This window comes from Anabas testudineus, chromosome 15 (assembly GCF_900324465.2).
Source record: "Anabas testudineus chromosome 15, fAnaTes1.2, whole genome shotgun sequence".
Taxonomy (NCBI): Eukaryota; Metazoa; Chordata; class Actinopteri; order Anabantiformes; family Anabantidae; genus Anabas; species Anabas testudineus.
This window is the reverse complement of record NC_046624.1, coordinates 8,708,564-8,723,763: the sequence shown is the minus strand read 5'-3', so window position 1 is coordinate 8,723,763 and position 15,200 is coordinate 8,708,564. Positions and strand designations below refer to the sequence as shown.

Sequence of the window (15,200 nt, the reverse complement as noted above, 5' to 3'; positions counted from 1 at the left end):
TCCGGTATAGTCCAAACTAAAAAACAAAAGATGTTGAAACAAGAAAAAAAAAAAAACAGCTGATTGTATATTCATATATGGGACCAATATGAACCAGCTCACTGCTGGTTGCCTTAATCCCACTCATAGGTCTGTAAATTCAGGAATATGCAAGAAGAAAACAAACGCAGAAAATATAGTCAGCTAACATATTATTATTATTATTATTATTATTATTATTATTATTATTATTATTATTATTATTATTATTATTATGTGTTGTAATGTTCAATGTTCCATTTAAAGGTAGCAATTTTGCATATGGCGTCAGCTGCGTCTCTGGTATGTGCAGTAACGCGCAGTTAAATGTTCACAAAGGTGCCGCTGGAGCAGCGCCTGCTGTCAGCTCATCAGATTGAGCACAGTTAGCTGACCGGCTAGTAAACAGCAATGTTCAGGGAGACACGGGATCAGTCGGCTGTGGGTTACATATTAAATGCGTCTCTCCTATAGCGTTAGCCAGACGAGGAAGTGAAATAGTCCGCAGAGTGCGGTTTTCTGTCAACACCTTCCAGCGAACAGGACGACGAGAGGGTTGAATCTGGAGCTAAAATTGGTTAGCTAGCTAATGTTAGCTTGCCAACGCAATGGTAAGTGGCGTTAGCTTTTCCTGTGCGGCTAATGTTAGACCCGTTGGCAGCTGTTTGGTGGGTGGCTAACGTTACGCTAACTGTTGGTGTTAGCTAACTGGCTATCAAGTCAGACTTTTTTTTTTTTTCCGCTGACCTTCCGGAGTGTATTTTATTCGATTTTATTCTCGGGTCGTTTCTGACCTGCCGAGGGGCCCCTGACAAAGTGTTGTTTTGGTAGCTTCCACCTGTAACCTGAGGGAGAATATAACCCTTGCTGAGATTTAGCCCACAAACTAGGAGCTTTATCGCCTCCCTCTCCCTGGTAACGTTAACAGCATCAACACCGTGAGTTACAATTGTAAGTTTCGCCAGTTTTGGTTGTTCCCCTTTTTTTTTTGAAGAAGAAACCACCAACCGATGTCTATTCAGGCCTTTTCTTTTAGCTTTGCTCATCGTTGGACTAACTTACGTGGTGTACTTGGACCTTTTCAGAGGTGTGGTGGTAGCTTAAGTTGTCTTAAGCGACTGTTAAGTTGTCCACTGTTTCCACTCAGGAGTTGCCCAAGTTTGTTTAGGCAAATGTGGGCTTTGCTTAGTTGTGGCTTTTGCAAATAGCAACTTTGTATTTGTCGTATGACTACACACAGACAAAGGTTTCACAGGAAAACAATGTGCAACGTTGACTCGAAATGTAAATTTGAGCATTGTGTGGCTATTTATAGAGAATAAACAGCTATGATAAAACAGTGTGTCAGGAAAAGTGAATCTACTCATTTAACATCCAGTGTCCTTGTGTGTCCTCTGGGTCACTGTGCCCAGTGTAATTTGTTTTTTTGTTTTTTTTTTTTTGGGTTAGGGTTAGTTTTTAAATATTGCTTCTACCAGGAAGGGAGGCATATTTGGATATTAACATAATCTGGTGGTGTCTGCTCTGCAGGAGGCATCTGTGTCAACCAGGTCCAATTCATGGTGCTTCTTTGTGTCTCATATTAGTTTTCACTGGCATGATCACAATGGCATGTTGTCTCGAGGTGGATGATTTATTTATTTCCTACATAACTAATTTAGAAAGAGTCTGTGTGATTGCTTTTGCCAGTTTTTTTTTTTTTTCGTACCACTATTACAGCCAAAAACAGAAATATGGCCTTTTCTTTATCTAATTGTGTGAACACCACTGTTTGATGGTATCTCATTTCAAGCCTATATTTGTGACGTTAACCACAGTATTTCCTTCTACACTGTTGCACTCATGCTATACTTGTCTTGAGGCGTTGTTTTGAGTGTTAACAAATTAGGTCCAGAGGACAGGCTGCATTAGGACGGGCATTAGGTTTACGCAGGATAGTAATAATTGCTCTAAAGGTTGAGCATCGCCCAGTCTTGCATATTTTTTAACTTAATCTTGACTGCATGGCTGCTTCTGATTTATTGTGTCTAGTTCTGATTCTTTTTTTCTTCTTCATTATTTAAAGGGTTCACATGCTTTTTTGCCACTGTATGTAGTTAGTCTAATATGGTGATATTATAAACAAGTAGAAATAATGTTTTACAAAATCTGCTTTCTTTTGCCTACTCCTAGTCATTGAGCTGCAGCGACTAATATGATTATTTTTGCTTGTAGGCCTACAGCTGTATCCCTGATGATGTAAGACCTCTCTGTCTGTAGAGGCCAAGATGACTGAAGTCCAGGCCACAGTGGAGTTCTCTGTGGAGCTCCATAAGTTCTACAATGTGGACCTGTTTCAAAGGGGGTGAGTATTGTCTTATTGTCCCAACATACAGGTTTTCGGTACATATGTCCAGCAGTTTGGTATTTGTTTAATCATTTGTCAAAGAAATGTATTTCCAAATAATGCTGTGCAAACATGTTTACCTTACTGGTTGAACTAGGTCAGCTCTGATGGTATTCTTTTAAAGGGACTTAGACAAGCTTTGGCTTGCAGCTTGTGTTACAAGAGGACCAGAATGTGTTCTGTGAGTGTCCCAGCCAGTCCCAAGCCTGTATAAAAAATGGGAGGGTTGCAGCAGGAGTGGAATCTGGCATAAAAGCGCATGCCAAATCAAAGTGCGGAACAGGTTCCGCTGATGAAACTCATGAAAGGGACAAGCTGAAAGCCGTCAACTGTATGTTGTGAAGCCTTGCACTATATAGATGCATGTATAATGTACATTGTTTTTAGTTAACAAAACAAGAGTACACAGAAGCAATGTTATCCTTGTATTTTTTATAGCAATATTATAAAGGGTAATTGACTAGTACAGCAAAATAAGATTTGACTTGGCACTCGCATTGGCTAATTTGCCCAGATTGCTCTGTTTTGTATACCAATAATATTTATTGTACAACAGTGGTTTGATATGGACAGCAGCAATTATATATGCTTGCTTGAGAAGCAGGTTGTAGCTAAACTAAGTATGTGTACAGTATGGACTATACCATGTGGACAGTGATTAGAGACATGTGAGATCTAATAGAAAATTAGTTGTGTGATGGTACGGAGGGGACATTGCAGTGCAGCATGGCATATTATAATAAATAAACCATGTAGCTGTCACTAACTGACTTATATGCTCTTTAACCAGCTTTGTCTCAGATTTCCCTCATACATTAAAAGCCACTTTCTGTTCCTTGATTCAGTTCCAGTTGTGGCACTGTGTTGTGTGATGCCCATGCTTGTTTGGTGTACTGCAAATTAGAAAATATGTTCTGTCATATAAATTGTATGATTGTAAGTTTCTATCTATGTTATTTTTGAAAATATCCAGCACATTTCATTTAATGGAAAACTGATGAGGGAGCATGACTCACATTGTTTAAATTGGACAACTCTTACCGTTAAGCTCTTTAACAGTGTAATGATACTTCACTGAGTTGAGATAAAACTCCTGGTGGATGCTCCCAGCTCATCAGTGCTATCAGAGCTCAGGTTTACTACATGAGTGACTGCAAAAGACAGTGCTCATTATTCATTTATGAAAGGTGTAGTATCATTTTACAAGCAGAGGCACTTGTCTCTGCTAACCCACGTGGTTTGGACTCATTTCACAGAGCTGCTAATTATACTCCAGACTAAGCTAACAGTGCTTGTTTTTCATACCAGTATTGATTTTACAAATGTGTCTATACTTTCAGATTCTACCAGATTCGTGCCAGTCTGAAGGTACCACCCAGGGTCCCACACAAAGTTGAGACCAGTCTACTTCACCCAGGAGGTAAATAAATTTTCACATGCTATATGTATACAGTTTACAACATATACATTTTTAATCTGCAACACTTGGTCTTTATATGTACAAGGCTGTATCTGTATACACATTGGTGCAACCTTTTCTGTAGTTTGATAGACACCCTGTGGATCTAGTTGGTCATCCCTAAGCTCTACTCTTTTACCAGCGATTCTCCATTTAAAACCATTAAAGTAATATTTCAGGAAGCTACAGTGTATGTAAAGAGTAATCCACTGCTTCTTATCATATTTCCTGTCAATGCAGAGGAAACTGCCAAAGTCATACTAAAATTAAAAATTTGAATGTTAACTTGAAGTTCATTTCACTACTCAGATATTAGCAGTGTTTTAGAGAAAACGACTATTGTAATTGCTGTTGCAGTTTTTTTTTTTTTTTTGGCAGCTGTTGGAGCTTTTCTCAAAGGCCACTTCTTGCTCTCAGCATTGCTCTAAGGCTTTGTGTATATGCCACACCTCCTTGCTTAGAGCAGTACTATTCCTTCATTGGAGGCACTCATTTATATTTTTCATAAATATAAAAAGTAGGCATAATTTCAATTCTTACATTTTATATTCTAATTTGTGAACCTCATAAAATAGATTAATAAGGAAATGACAATGCCATTCTCTGTAGGTCCATTAATATTTGTTGTTTCTAATATTTCTCTCTATCTTTGACTGTATAACAACACCTTGCATACTACTGATTGTGTGCCTTTCCACAGTACCAGATTATACTCCTAAAGGATATACAGGACCATTTATAGCCAACCCGTCCTAGTGGCACTCTCAGATTTTCATTAACACTCCGTCTCTTTTGTCTAGGCTCTGATCTGGCATTTCCTGCTTCAGTCCAAGATGATGTCATCTGCAGCAAAACTTTCCAAATCTTGTACAAGAATGAAGAGGTTGTGGTCAATGATGTCCTCCTCTTCAAAGTTATGATGCTGTTGGATGAGAAGAAGGTATGTTTGTTTCTCGTCCCTGGCCTCAGTCCAATATTGTACATTAAGAATCAGTCTACTTACTGTGAGTATGTTTGACAACTAAATATAGCCTGTGTTACAGGTTTCTGTTCCTTATTGTCTTCTACAGGTTTAGCATAAAAGTACTAGATAATGGAGCTGGTGTGGTAGTTCAGATGCCACCCTTAACCAAAAGCAAATTGGATTATGATAACAGCACTTGCAAAATATCTCTGAAGTAGAGAAGTGATTTGTTTTTATTAACCCAAAGAGATACAGCTGTCAGGATAAATATCTTTATTAGAATTGATTGAATCATGATTCTTTGATTACTTGGTGCTACTCTGCTCTGTTCTTGCTCTTAATAGGTATATTAAAACTATTGTAGATCAGCTCAAGACATACTTTGCTTTAACACAGAGGCTGTAACAGGCTCCACTATCTTTTAAAATCCTCAGGTGGACGAGTCCCTCAATGACATGGATTTCCAGCTCTTCTTGGATTTATATTTCACAGATGGTGATTACACGTAGGTGTTGCAACATTTAAAATGCATGTACATGTGTCAGTGTTTGTGAATTTGATAGTTGCATCTCTTATGCAAATGAGGCATTTATAACACATTTTTTATTTCCTTATTTATTTATTGCAGGCCAGAAGATCCAACCTCTCTACAGAATATCAGTGGCCGCACACTTCATTTGCACTTTAGCCTTCAGCGAGGCATCCACCAACACGTCAATGTCATGTTTGACTACTTCCACCTGTCTGTCATCTCTGTAGTCCTCCATGCCTCTCTAGTGGCACTACATCAGCCCCTTATCAGGTGAGACCAGTACTTACCCCAAGAAAATGTGTGTGGACGCTAACAGAGGAGGTCATTACCTGCAGCTATACATTCACAAACATTGTGTGTGTGTTACCTAGTTTTCCTCGACCTGTAAAAACCACCTGGCTTAATCGCAACACTCCAGCACAGAGCAAAGATTCGGTCATCCCACCTCTGGAGAATGTGGTGTTTGGCACCAGTTATGTCAAGCAGGTTTCACCAGATGTAAGTAAACCTATTTATAGAAAAGAAAATGTATTTGTCAGTCTCGGTTTTATTTGTACATGCTACTATAATGTACCTTGGACTGGTTTGAAAAGGTTTAAGCCATGCCACCATTGCATAGCTTTTACATTTGGCTAAATTAAGCACTTAATAAGATATATATTACTGTTGTAAACCTAATAATTCTATTCTGAAAGGAGAAAGCAAGCCGGATATAAAGTATATACTTTGAGAAACGGTGCCTTCCAGAAATACAGATAATTAAATGGATGTTGCTCAGGACTGAGATTTGACTGTTTTTCACTTTAGGTAAAATGGTCCGTCATATAATAATGTATACTTTATTATATACATTGCATTTGAAGCATGGGAAGATGTGTCAAACTTTTGACATATAGGGCAGAAGATGAGGGAAACTATCAGATCTCTGTCACAATTGTACAGGACTAATTGGCCTCTCCTGCAAGCAAATAGTGTTCAGCTAGAGCTGGCCCTGAAATGTAGCAGTGTGAATGTACTATAGTTATTTAGATGAAAAAGAGTCAGTGTCCTTCATCATTACACAAATGAATGGGCATCATGGGAATAGGCCATCAATCAGGTTTCAATACACTGTAGGGATCTGTGCACAAGTCACCATAAAGCATAGCCATGGATATACAACATACAAAATAATTGTCTTGACCTGACTGACAGATTCTTTTGTTGTTTGAGAGTTGTAGTGGTCACAACCATGCAATATTAATGTGACTGACCATTTTTTTTCTCTAAAGAAGAATTCTATAGATTTTAGAAGTAAGTAGTTAGTACACTGGAAAAATAGATTTATTTTAAAATATGTCGGTGATTACAGACTGTAGATTTATTTGGTTGATGCACTATTAAAATATCTGCCTTTAATGTGTCAAAAACCTTGAGGATGGCATTGCATTGTATGGGTTAGTTTGTCTTGGCTATGAACCAAGTGTGCTAGTGCTAGTATTACCACAAGAGCACTACTGATATTTTATACATACAGATACAGATATACAGATTTAAATAATATGTGTCTTTTGTGATACCTCAGGGCAGGACATTCCTGGTATCTGAGCCCTGTCTGCAGCATGCCTTCAGTCTGCACCACAACCTATGTTCCAGTCTACTCCTGGCCTACCAGAGCCTGTTTGACTACTTCACCTCTATTACGAAGGATCTACCTTCTTCCCATCGTATGGAACTAGGTACACTGCACTCCAGCTCATATCAGATCGTGGGGTATGCAATAGGTTATAGAGGAATTAAATCCCCAACTTAACATAATATGGATCTGCACTGCACCCTTTTTTTTTTACTCACAAATTAAGTATTGTCAAGGTTATACAGTACAATGCTTTCTGATTCTTGCTTTTGTTTTGGATGGATTTTCATTGTTTTGTCTTTTCAGCATCAGTATTTGTTGCATATTGCAAGTTTGTTGTGTTATCATGTCATTACACCTGATCCCTACACATCAACATATTCTACCCTTCCTACAGCATAGGCAGCTAGTAACCAGCAAAGTTAACTTATTGATGTAAGTGTAGTTAACTAATCTTAGTTCAACACTCTTTCGTACTTTCTTTCAGTGGATCAGAAATTTGTTAACCAGTTGACTAAAGCCAAATTGTAACAGCTTTCAAATACAACTCATTGCTGTAGCCACTAACTTAATCCACACAAGTGGACAGATATTAACCCATCCTAGAGAACCAAGTAATTCAAAGGTTAAATATGCCTATATGTGCAATCTTACTAGCCAAGCCGAGCATGCAAGTCCTATATGAGAGAGTACTCAGAAGACCCTATCCCCGAAGTCAAAGGCACGTCTACATAGGTATGTCCCAACCCTTATAGTACCTCAAGCCTGTTTTTCTATCCCTGTTCCTCTTCACTCCAGTTTCCTTCTTATTGAAACCATGTCCTCTCTAGGTCCCACTTACTAGAGACATCTACTTAAACTGCTGTCATGTCATCTTTTCATTATTGTATATAGATACTTAGTTATAAAGCTTTCCATCTTTATAACTAGGCCTTGGTGAAAAAGTCAAATAACACAGTGACACTGTAGAATTTTTAGGCTGTCTCTGGTCATATCATATAAAATAAACTTTCTGACAACACTGCTGTCTCTCTTCCTTAATCACACTATATTATAGTTTTTTTTCTTGAAACCATCAGCAGAATTATTTAATATATTATGAAGGTGACTCTGAGTAATACTCTTTGTGTCCTCAGAACAACTCGACTTAGAGGCCCGTCTTGCTGACTTATGTGAACAAGTCAAGGTAAGATCTGTTCAGTGCCTCCTTCAGGAAGCAGTGGATGAATGATGCTAAATATTTATAGGAAGCAAAAACCCTGGCACATAGTCAATTTGGTGCTTAGTCTTGAGGGCAAGAGGAGTTAACTAGACATATGGCAGAGGGCCACAAAAGTTATTGGTGAAGCAGAAAATATTCCAGACAGAATGGAATAATGTTTGATTAATTGTTTTGTCTTCATCACATTGTGCATATTGGGTATTTGATGATATATTACTGAATTACACAGAAAACATAACTGGAAACACTAGTGGGAAATCATTATAGTTGCCACATAATTCAGGGTGTGTCCGAAAAAGATTTATGGGATTAATGACAAGTGTTTAGATGTTCTTGCGAATTATATTTAAAAGTTTATAATTGTCTAGGGTGAGACAACCAGCCTGTAGTTTTTGGGTTCTTCAGTCCTGATCCAGTAGGTTGGTTGCAAAGGAAATAATGAGTCAGTTTTGTATCTTTCAGTGTACTGCACTTTTATTTCTGAAGTGAGTGTTTCATATTTACTCAGTTATGTAAACAGGGAAGAAAATAGATGAACTTGAAGCAGCTTTATGTCAATATGTCATGCTGATTTGTACGAGTTTAAATATATGGACATTAGAACTCTAGGTTTAAGAGCTTTAGAATGATTTTCAGCACTATCTCCTTTTCTTCTGACTAAGTGAAACTGAATTTTTCAATGTTGAAAATACTGTAAAAAACTGACTGATAACATAACAGTCACAGTGACATAACCGGTGACAGGTACTCTAACATGTATAGTAACTGCCATTATACTGATGGTGGGTGACTTCTGTTTTCATTCTGCTAGCAAAAAGCAGAGTCCCCTGATGAGCTTGCAGAACTAGTAAATATGAACCTGGCTCAGCTCTGCTCTCTGCTCATGGCCCTTTGGGGACAGTTTCTGGAGGTGGTGTCCCTGCAGGAACATGTTGCTGCCCTACTATCTGTGGAGCACCATACGTTAAGAGTGAGTACAAACGTACTACATAATCTACAAGTTTGACTAGTTATCTTTGAATAATAACAATCCTTTTTTTAATAACTTATCCACCATTTCTGTCAAAGCTATGCTATACTTCAAGAAAATAGCAATTGGCTGAATCTTTTCTGAATGTGGTGTTATTACAGGTAAGGCGATTTGCTGAGGCTTTCTTTTGTCTCGAACACCCGAGACAATCTGCACTAGCATATCAGGAACTACAGTAAGTTTGTCTTAATTGTGAAATATAATTGAGATGGTGATCTGGCGTGCCTCTGCCAGTACTTGCTTTGTCTGAAATACTATCAACCAAGAATTTATATCTTGTCTGACTCTTACTGTTGCCCTCCCCAATCAGTGCTCACAGTCACCAGCAGATGACTAATGCTATCAAAAGTTCCAGCTACTTCCTGTCTTTGCCTCCACTTCCAGTGGAATGCGCAGACCTGGATGGTGATGTTAGCTCCTTGCCAATCATCTTTGAGGACAGATACTTAGATTCTATAACTGAAGGTTAGTAAGACAGCATTGATGTTCTAATAAATCTGTATCAGTTGGCTAACTTACCATTTTTTCAAACCAAATACGTTTTTATTAGATTTTATAGTAATGCCTTTTTTATGTTCCCTCTGGTTTGTTTTTAAAGATCGTGATGGACCCTGGCTGGGCATGCACAATACAAAGACAGGCTCAGTGTCCAATAAAACGGACAAGCCCAGCTCAAAGGACTGCAGTGCAGCAGCTAGCCCCATATCTGAGTCACGGTGTACCACTGTGGATAACACTTGGCCTGACAACTATGATCCACCTAAGTCCAAAGGCAAATCGGTCAAACTGAAGAAAAATTCAAAGACTGAAAACTCCAAGAAGCTGATTAGGCAGGGTTCCAAGGACTCTGTAGTTCTAGTGGGCTATAAGAACCTCAAAGCTCCTTACAAGGAGCAGAACAAGGAAGGGGAAGCTCCCCGAACCCAAGAAGAGGAGGGAGATGTCATGCAGGGGGACTCAAGTAGTCATCCAAGGACTAATGCCAATTCTGCTTCTGATTCTGGTGCCACATCAGCACACTCTGGAAACAGTGCTGATAGTAATGTAGCTACTGCTGCTTATCAAAAAGGTGACTTCAAAAATCCTAGAAACTTAGACATGCAGAAAAATCTTCAGGCAGGTACTGGGGCTATTGCTACATCCAACCAACCATTTCACGGTGGCCAAAAGTGGACTCCTGGGGTGAAGCAAATTGAGGTGAAACCAAGCAACAAGGACCCATACCAAGGGGATAAAGTAACAGTTATTCTACCATGTAGGAGTGATGGAACTCCAAGTAATAATATTCCTGAGATAACACAGACTGACCTCTGTGACCCCCAACAACATGTGGTGGACTCTGTGTTTGAAAGGCCAGGTAAGGAGGCAGCACTGCGTAGCCAGTCATGTCTGGTCTCAGTACATGTGAAGAGTGAGTGTGTCAGGATGCCAGATGGCGGAGCTCCCAGTGCCTCTTCTCGTCTCTCAGACTCTGGCATTGAGAGTGAACCCAGTTCATTTGCTACGCAGTTTGTTTCAGGACCACAGTCTTGTGCAGGACTAGGTGTTGCTGAGTCAGGTGCCTCACATCCAGACAGGCCCCTCCTGAGCCCTGCACTACGGCCTGTTCAGCAGTGCACTGTGCAAAAGCCCAGTGGGGCAGGAGAAATTCTTTACCCAGAAAGTACCAGTGGTGTCAGTGGAGTTCAGTCCTCTCTCACATCCATCAACTCTTTGCCCTCAGATGATGAGGGTGAAGGTTCTTCTAGGGGCTCCAGTGGAGCAGAAGTCCGAGTAAGGAAGTCCAGTGTGTTGGTGCAGGAGCAGAGCCTAGTCTTTTCTGGGGATGTCATTAGCAGGCCTCCCATGAATGTTGCCCCTGATACTGGTGATTCCCAATTTATAAAGCCTACCTTTGACTTAGAGACAGACTCTAAACTTATAGGTATTTCTGAACTCGGATTAGAGGGAGCAGCGGCCTCTGGAACTGTTAAAGAACCCCGTAGTGAACCCCATACTGCCTGCCCCTCCAGTAACTCTGCCACTAGTAGCACTGACCTGGTAAAACGTGGAATGGTAGAGAACTACTTTGGCTCATGCTCTAGCACAGATGTGTCTGAAATCAGTCCTGTTGAAACATCTGCTATCACACTAGGAATCCAGGCAGGACCACAGGCTGAGGAGGATGAGGATGAGACAGAACACGAGATGATCGAGAATGGTTACTATGAGGAAGGTGATGGCTATGCTTTTGTGAATGGTGTTGCTGATGAAGAGCAAACTGGTGTTGGGGACACAACTGCTCAAGAGACAAGTCTTCTGTTTGAACAGCTTGGTATTGGCTACCTCCACGAAACAAAAGATTTATCAAAAGCTCCCATCTGCTCCAACCTAGCCTCCAGCAGTGTGGGGTATAATTTGGGAAGAGCTCCATGTCCCTCCACCTCCCATTCCTCTAGCCTGCAGTGGTATGAATGTGCACCCACACCACAGATGAAAGCGTGAGTCATCTAGCAATATTTTTTTTCTCCGGTCTCACTTAATGTCATATTTTATGCATATATATGTCTGGTTTCACAGATTCTATATTAATATTTACTGACCTATTTAATTATGATTGTTCAGGTTTATCAAGGCAAAGGAAGACATGAAGCAGCTAAGGCTGCCTGGTTTCTTGTACAGTGAGGTGCCTGACCTGGCATCCACTGTGCCCTACTTCAGCTTGGAGGAGGATGAAAGCTGCTGCGAAGAAGGCATCCATCTCATAGTTTGTGTTCATGGCCTTGATGGTAAAAAAAATCTCTCAGAAGATATTACTATATGTAGAGTCTTTTTTTGTATGCAGAAATAAAATGGATGCTTTATTGCTGCAGGTAATAGTGCAGACCTACGACTAGTGAAGACTTACCTGGAACTTGGACTACCTGGTGCTCGAATAGATTTCCTAATGTCTGAAAGGAACCAGGTCAGTGGATAAGGATGCTGCTGTTTAAAAATTAATAATATACACCTGTTTAAAGGAGTAAACCAGGGCTACTTGATAAAGGTCCTCAAGCCCGTTTTGATGAGCTAACACATCGTGGCAAAATCTATTGTAGTCTTGTCTTTCTTCATATACAGAATGACACCTTTGCTGACTTTGAGTCAATGACAGACCGATTGCTGGATGAAATAGTACAGTATATTCAGATATACAACCTCACTGTGTCAAAGATAAGGTAAGATTTCATATCTTTGAAGATTCTCAGTCATTCAGGTGAGGTCAAGGAGAAGTTGCCACTCTACTAAAATGTAATATGAGAGTTTCCTAAAAGATATATGTCAGTGATTTGTCAAGTATCTATATAATAGAGTTAGACATGATTATAGCTATAGATGTGCTTTAAATTTATTTTCCATGTTGCAGAGGTAGTTATTTAAAATGTGTCGGTTGCATATTAATGTTCTGTTGTTTTTATAGTCTCTAAGCCTCTATATTCTTCATTTGCAGCTTTGTTGGTCATTCGTTGGGTAACCTCATAGTTCGGTCAGTGCTGACCAGGCCAAGGTTTAAATGTTACCTAAGCAGACTTCACACTTTCCTCTCCCTCTCTGGGCCTCACCTGGGAACACTATACAACAGCTCTGCTCTCGTTAACACAGGTAAGTGTAAAATTGTGTGTAATTTATATGGTTGTGTTCTCTCTTTCTCACTGAATATGCTGTCACAGTGGTGGAACCTCTGAATTAACTCTTTTTTTTATTCTCTTTTTTTTTTATTTATTAGGCCTCTGGTTCATGCAGAAGTGGAAAAAGTCAGGGTCACTCCTACAGCTCACATGCCGTGATCATTCTGATCCTCGCCAAACTTTCCTCTACAAGCTCAGCAAGAAATCTGGTTAGCTTTGCTGTTTTTTTTTTTTTTTTCTTCTTTTACTATATGTATGTAGAATAAGCTTTACGCTAAGATAACATTTCTGTCCTGTTAATCTGTATTTGAAGGTCTACAGTTTTTCAAGAATGTGGTGCTGGTGGGATCACTGCAGGATCGTTACGTTCCCTATCATTCTGCTCGAATAGAAATGTGCAAAACTGCAGTAAAGGACAAGCAAACGGGTGAGTGAAGCAAGACCCTGGGAGGGGACACTGATGTAACATGTTTCCCAGGACTTTGGTAAATGCAGGTATTGTTTGGATACTAAATTGGAGAAGAGCAAGTAAGCAGAACAAGCCTGGTCCTGAGTGATTTGATGCAACTGCCTTCAGTCTGGCTTTCAGCTGTATGTCACACTGTTTATTGCACTTCATCTGTATTATTTGTAATCTCCCGTGTATTATGTAAGTAAACGTTGAGTCTTGACTCTTTTTTTGGTTTTATGTTTTGCCATTCTTAATGTAGTTATTTATTTTACATTTCCACAGTTTTCTCGACTTCCTTTTCTTCTTTAACTGATTGGTAATATAAAACAGTATTGTGTAATTTTGTCTGTAAAATTAATGTTATCATTCAGTTCTACACCTAAGGGCTTAACCATGCCTGTTTCATTCTCATCTGTACCAGGTCCTGTGTATGCTGAGATGATTGAGAACCTGCTGCTGCCAGTACTTCAGAACAAAGACTGCAATCTAGTGCGATATGATGTCATTCATGCCCTGCCCAACACGGCCAACTCCCTTATCGGCCGGGCCGCCCACATTGCTGTCCTTGATTCTGAGATCTTCCTGGAGAAGTTCTTCCTCGTCGCAGGCCTCAAGTTCTTTCAGTAGAACTGTGGCAGAATCAAACGCAGCTCTACGAGAGGAATGTGGAGCTAATACCTCACTGCATCTAAACCTTATTCTGATTATGGCATCTGAATCACTTGGTTTTTAAATCCATATACCTACTTTTTAAAAACATATGAGCAACATCACAAGTTCCTTTGTTTCATTTTCATATTGGAATTGTGGATATGGATTTTGCCTTTTTATTTTTCTACTGCCGTTTTTAACAAATATTGTTTTGTTTTTGTTTGGGAAATCATTTTTCCCATCATGTGCTATATTTTCAGTGTTATTTATGTGTTATATTTTTAAATATTTTTCTCCAAGTTATTCAATTAATTTTAGATGCTGAACTGGAAATGTAGCTGCTACAAAAATGAAATGGCTATTCTGGTGAGCTGGCCCAAGTCAAGTCTGCACATATAGTCCTCACCATTGCAAATGTTTTTTCACCAATTTTAAGAGAGACTGCATTAATTTGCACCACAACTACATTTTACAAGCTTTTGTACTGAAAATGGTCATTTGTACAAGTTACTTTTTTATCAACAATTTTCCATCGTTTTTAAAGGCAAAGATTGCATTTAAAATAGAATTGTTGCTCAGACTTTGCAGCCTTGGCTTTGGTCTTAATACTTTATGCTGTCCCTTGCCATTGCAGCATTCTGTGCATCACCCAGCCTGGTGTTGGGATAGTAAAGCTTTGCCTAAACATAACAACATTTTATTACAGGGGTTTTAAGCAATTATCATGGTTCATCAAAAGCACATGTTGGTAATATGAACTCGTTTAATTGAAAGTATTTGGTTGGTATTATTTGGTGATTATTTATGTGTTTAAACTGGAAAGTTTTGCTTGGAATTTTAAAAAAATGTTTCTTGGACAAATGTTTATATATCATTATACTCTACCATTAAATATGCATATTATGAAGATGTTTATATGACTTCACTTTATTGAGTTGTGTTGTTCCTGGTCAATGGGTTTGGTACATCAATCCAGGAAATATTCATATTGCCTACTAATAATTTTCTTAGCTAAGACATAATTAGATGTGTGAGAAGAGTAAACATCCTTAACCAACAAACTTGAACCACCTAATAAAGTCTAGTTTTGTTTTAAAATGTGCAGCTTGCTGTTGGCATGGGCCAGTAAATATATCATTAATAATCATTTCATTGTGTTTTCAGTGCTGTAATTCAGATGTCCCTGTAGATGGCGCTGTCACCAATGGGAATTTGAGTGAGCGGT

At 39.2% G+C, this 15,200-nt stretch overlaps 1 protein-coding gene across 3 annotated transcripts; it reads left to right on the top strand.

Annotated features, from left to right (window-relative positions):
• The first annotated feature begins 346 nt into the window (after positions 1-346).
• Positions 347-14,888, top strand: fam135a (family with sequence similarity 135 member A). Of its 3 annotated transcripts, none has more exons than XM_026355016.1 (21): positions 347-629; positions 2,233-2,362; positions 3,745-3,824; positions 4,664-4,803; positions 5,262-5,332; positions 5,456-5,629; positions 5,731-5,857; positions 6,924-7,077; positions 7,632-7,709; positions 8,111-8,160; positions 9,008-9,166; positions 9,328-9,401; positions 9,537-9,691; positions 9,825-11,706; positions 11,831-11,994; positions 12,079-12,170; positions 12,326-12,423; positions 12,696-12,847; positions 12,972-13,082; positions 13,187-13,300; positions 13,746-14,888. In XM_026355016.1, exons 2-21 carry the CDS (start codon positions 2,286-2,288, stop codon positions 13,949-13,951), a joined length of 4,158 nt encoding a protein of 1,385 aa, XP_026210801.1. In that variant the 5' UTR covers positions 347-629; positions 2,233-2,285; the 3' UTR covers positions 13,952-14,888. The 3 variants fall into 3 exon arrangements, with proteins under 3 accessions (XP_026210801.1, XP_026210804.1, XP_026210802.1); XM_026355017.1 differs by lacking the exon at positions 347-629 and adding an exon at positions 855-969; XM_026355019.1 differs by lacking the exon at positions 7,632-7,709.
• The last annotated feature ends 312 nt before the right edge of the window (positions 14,889-15,200 follow it).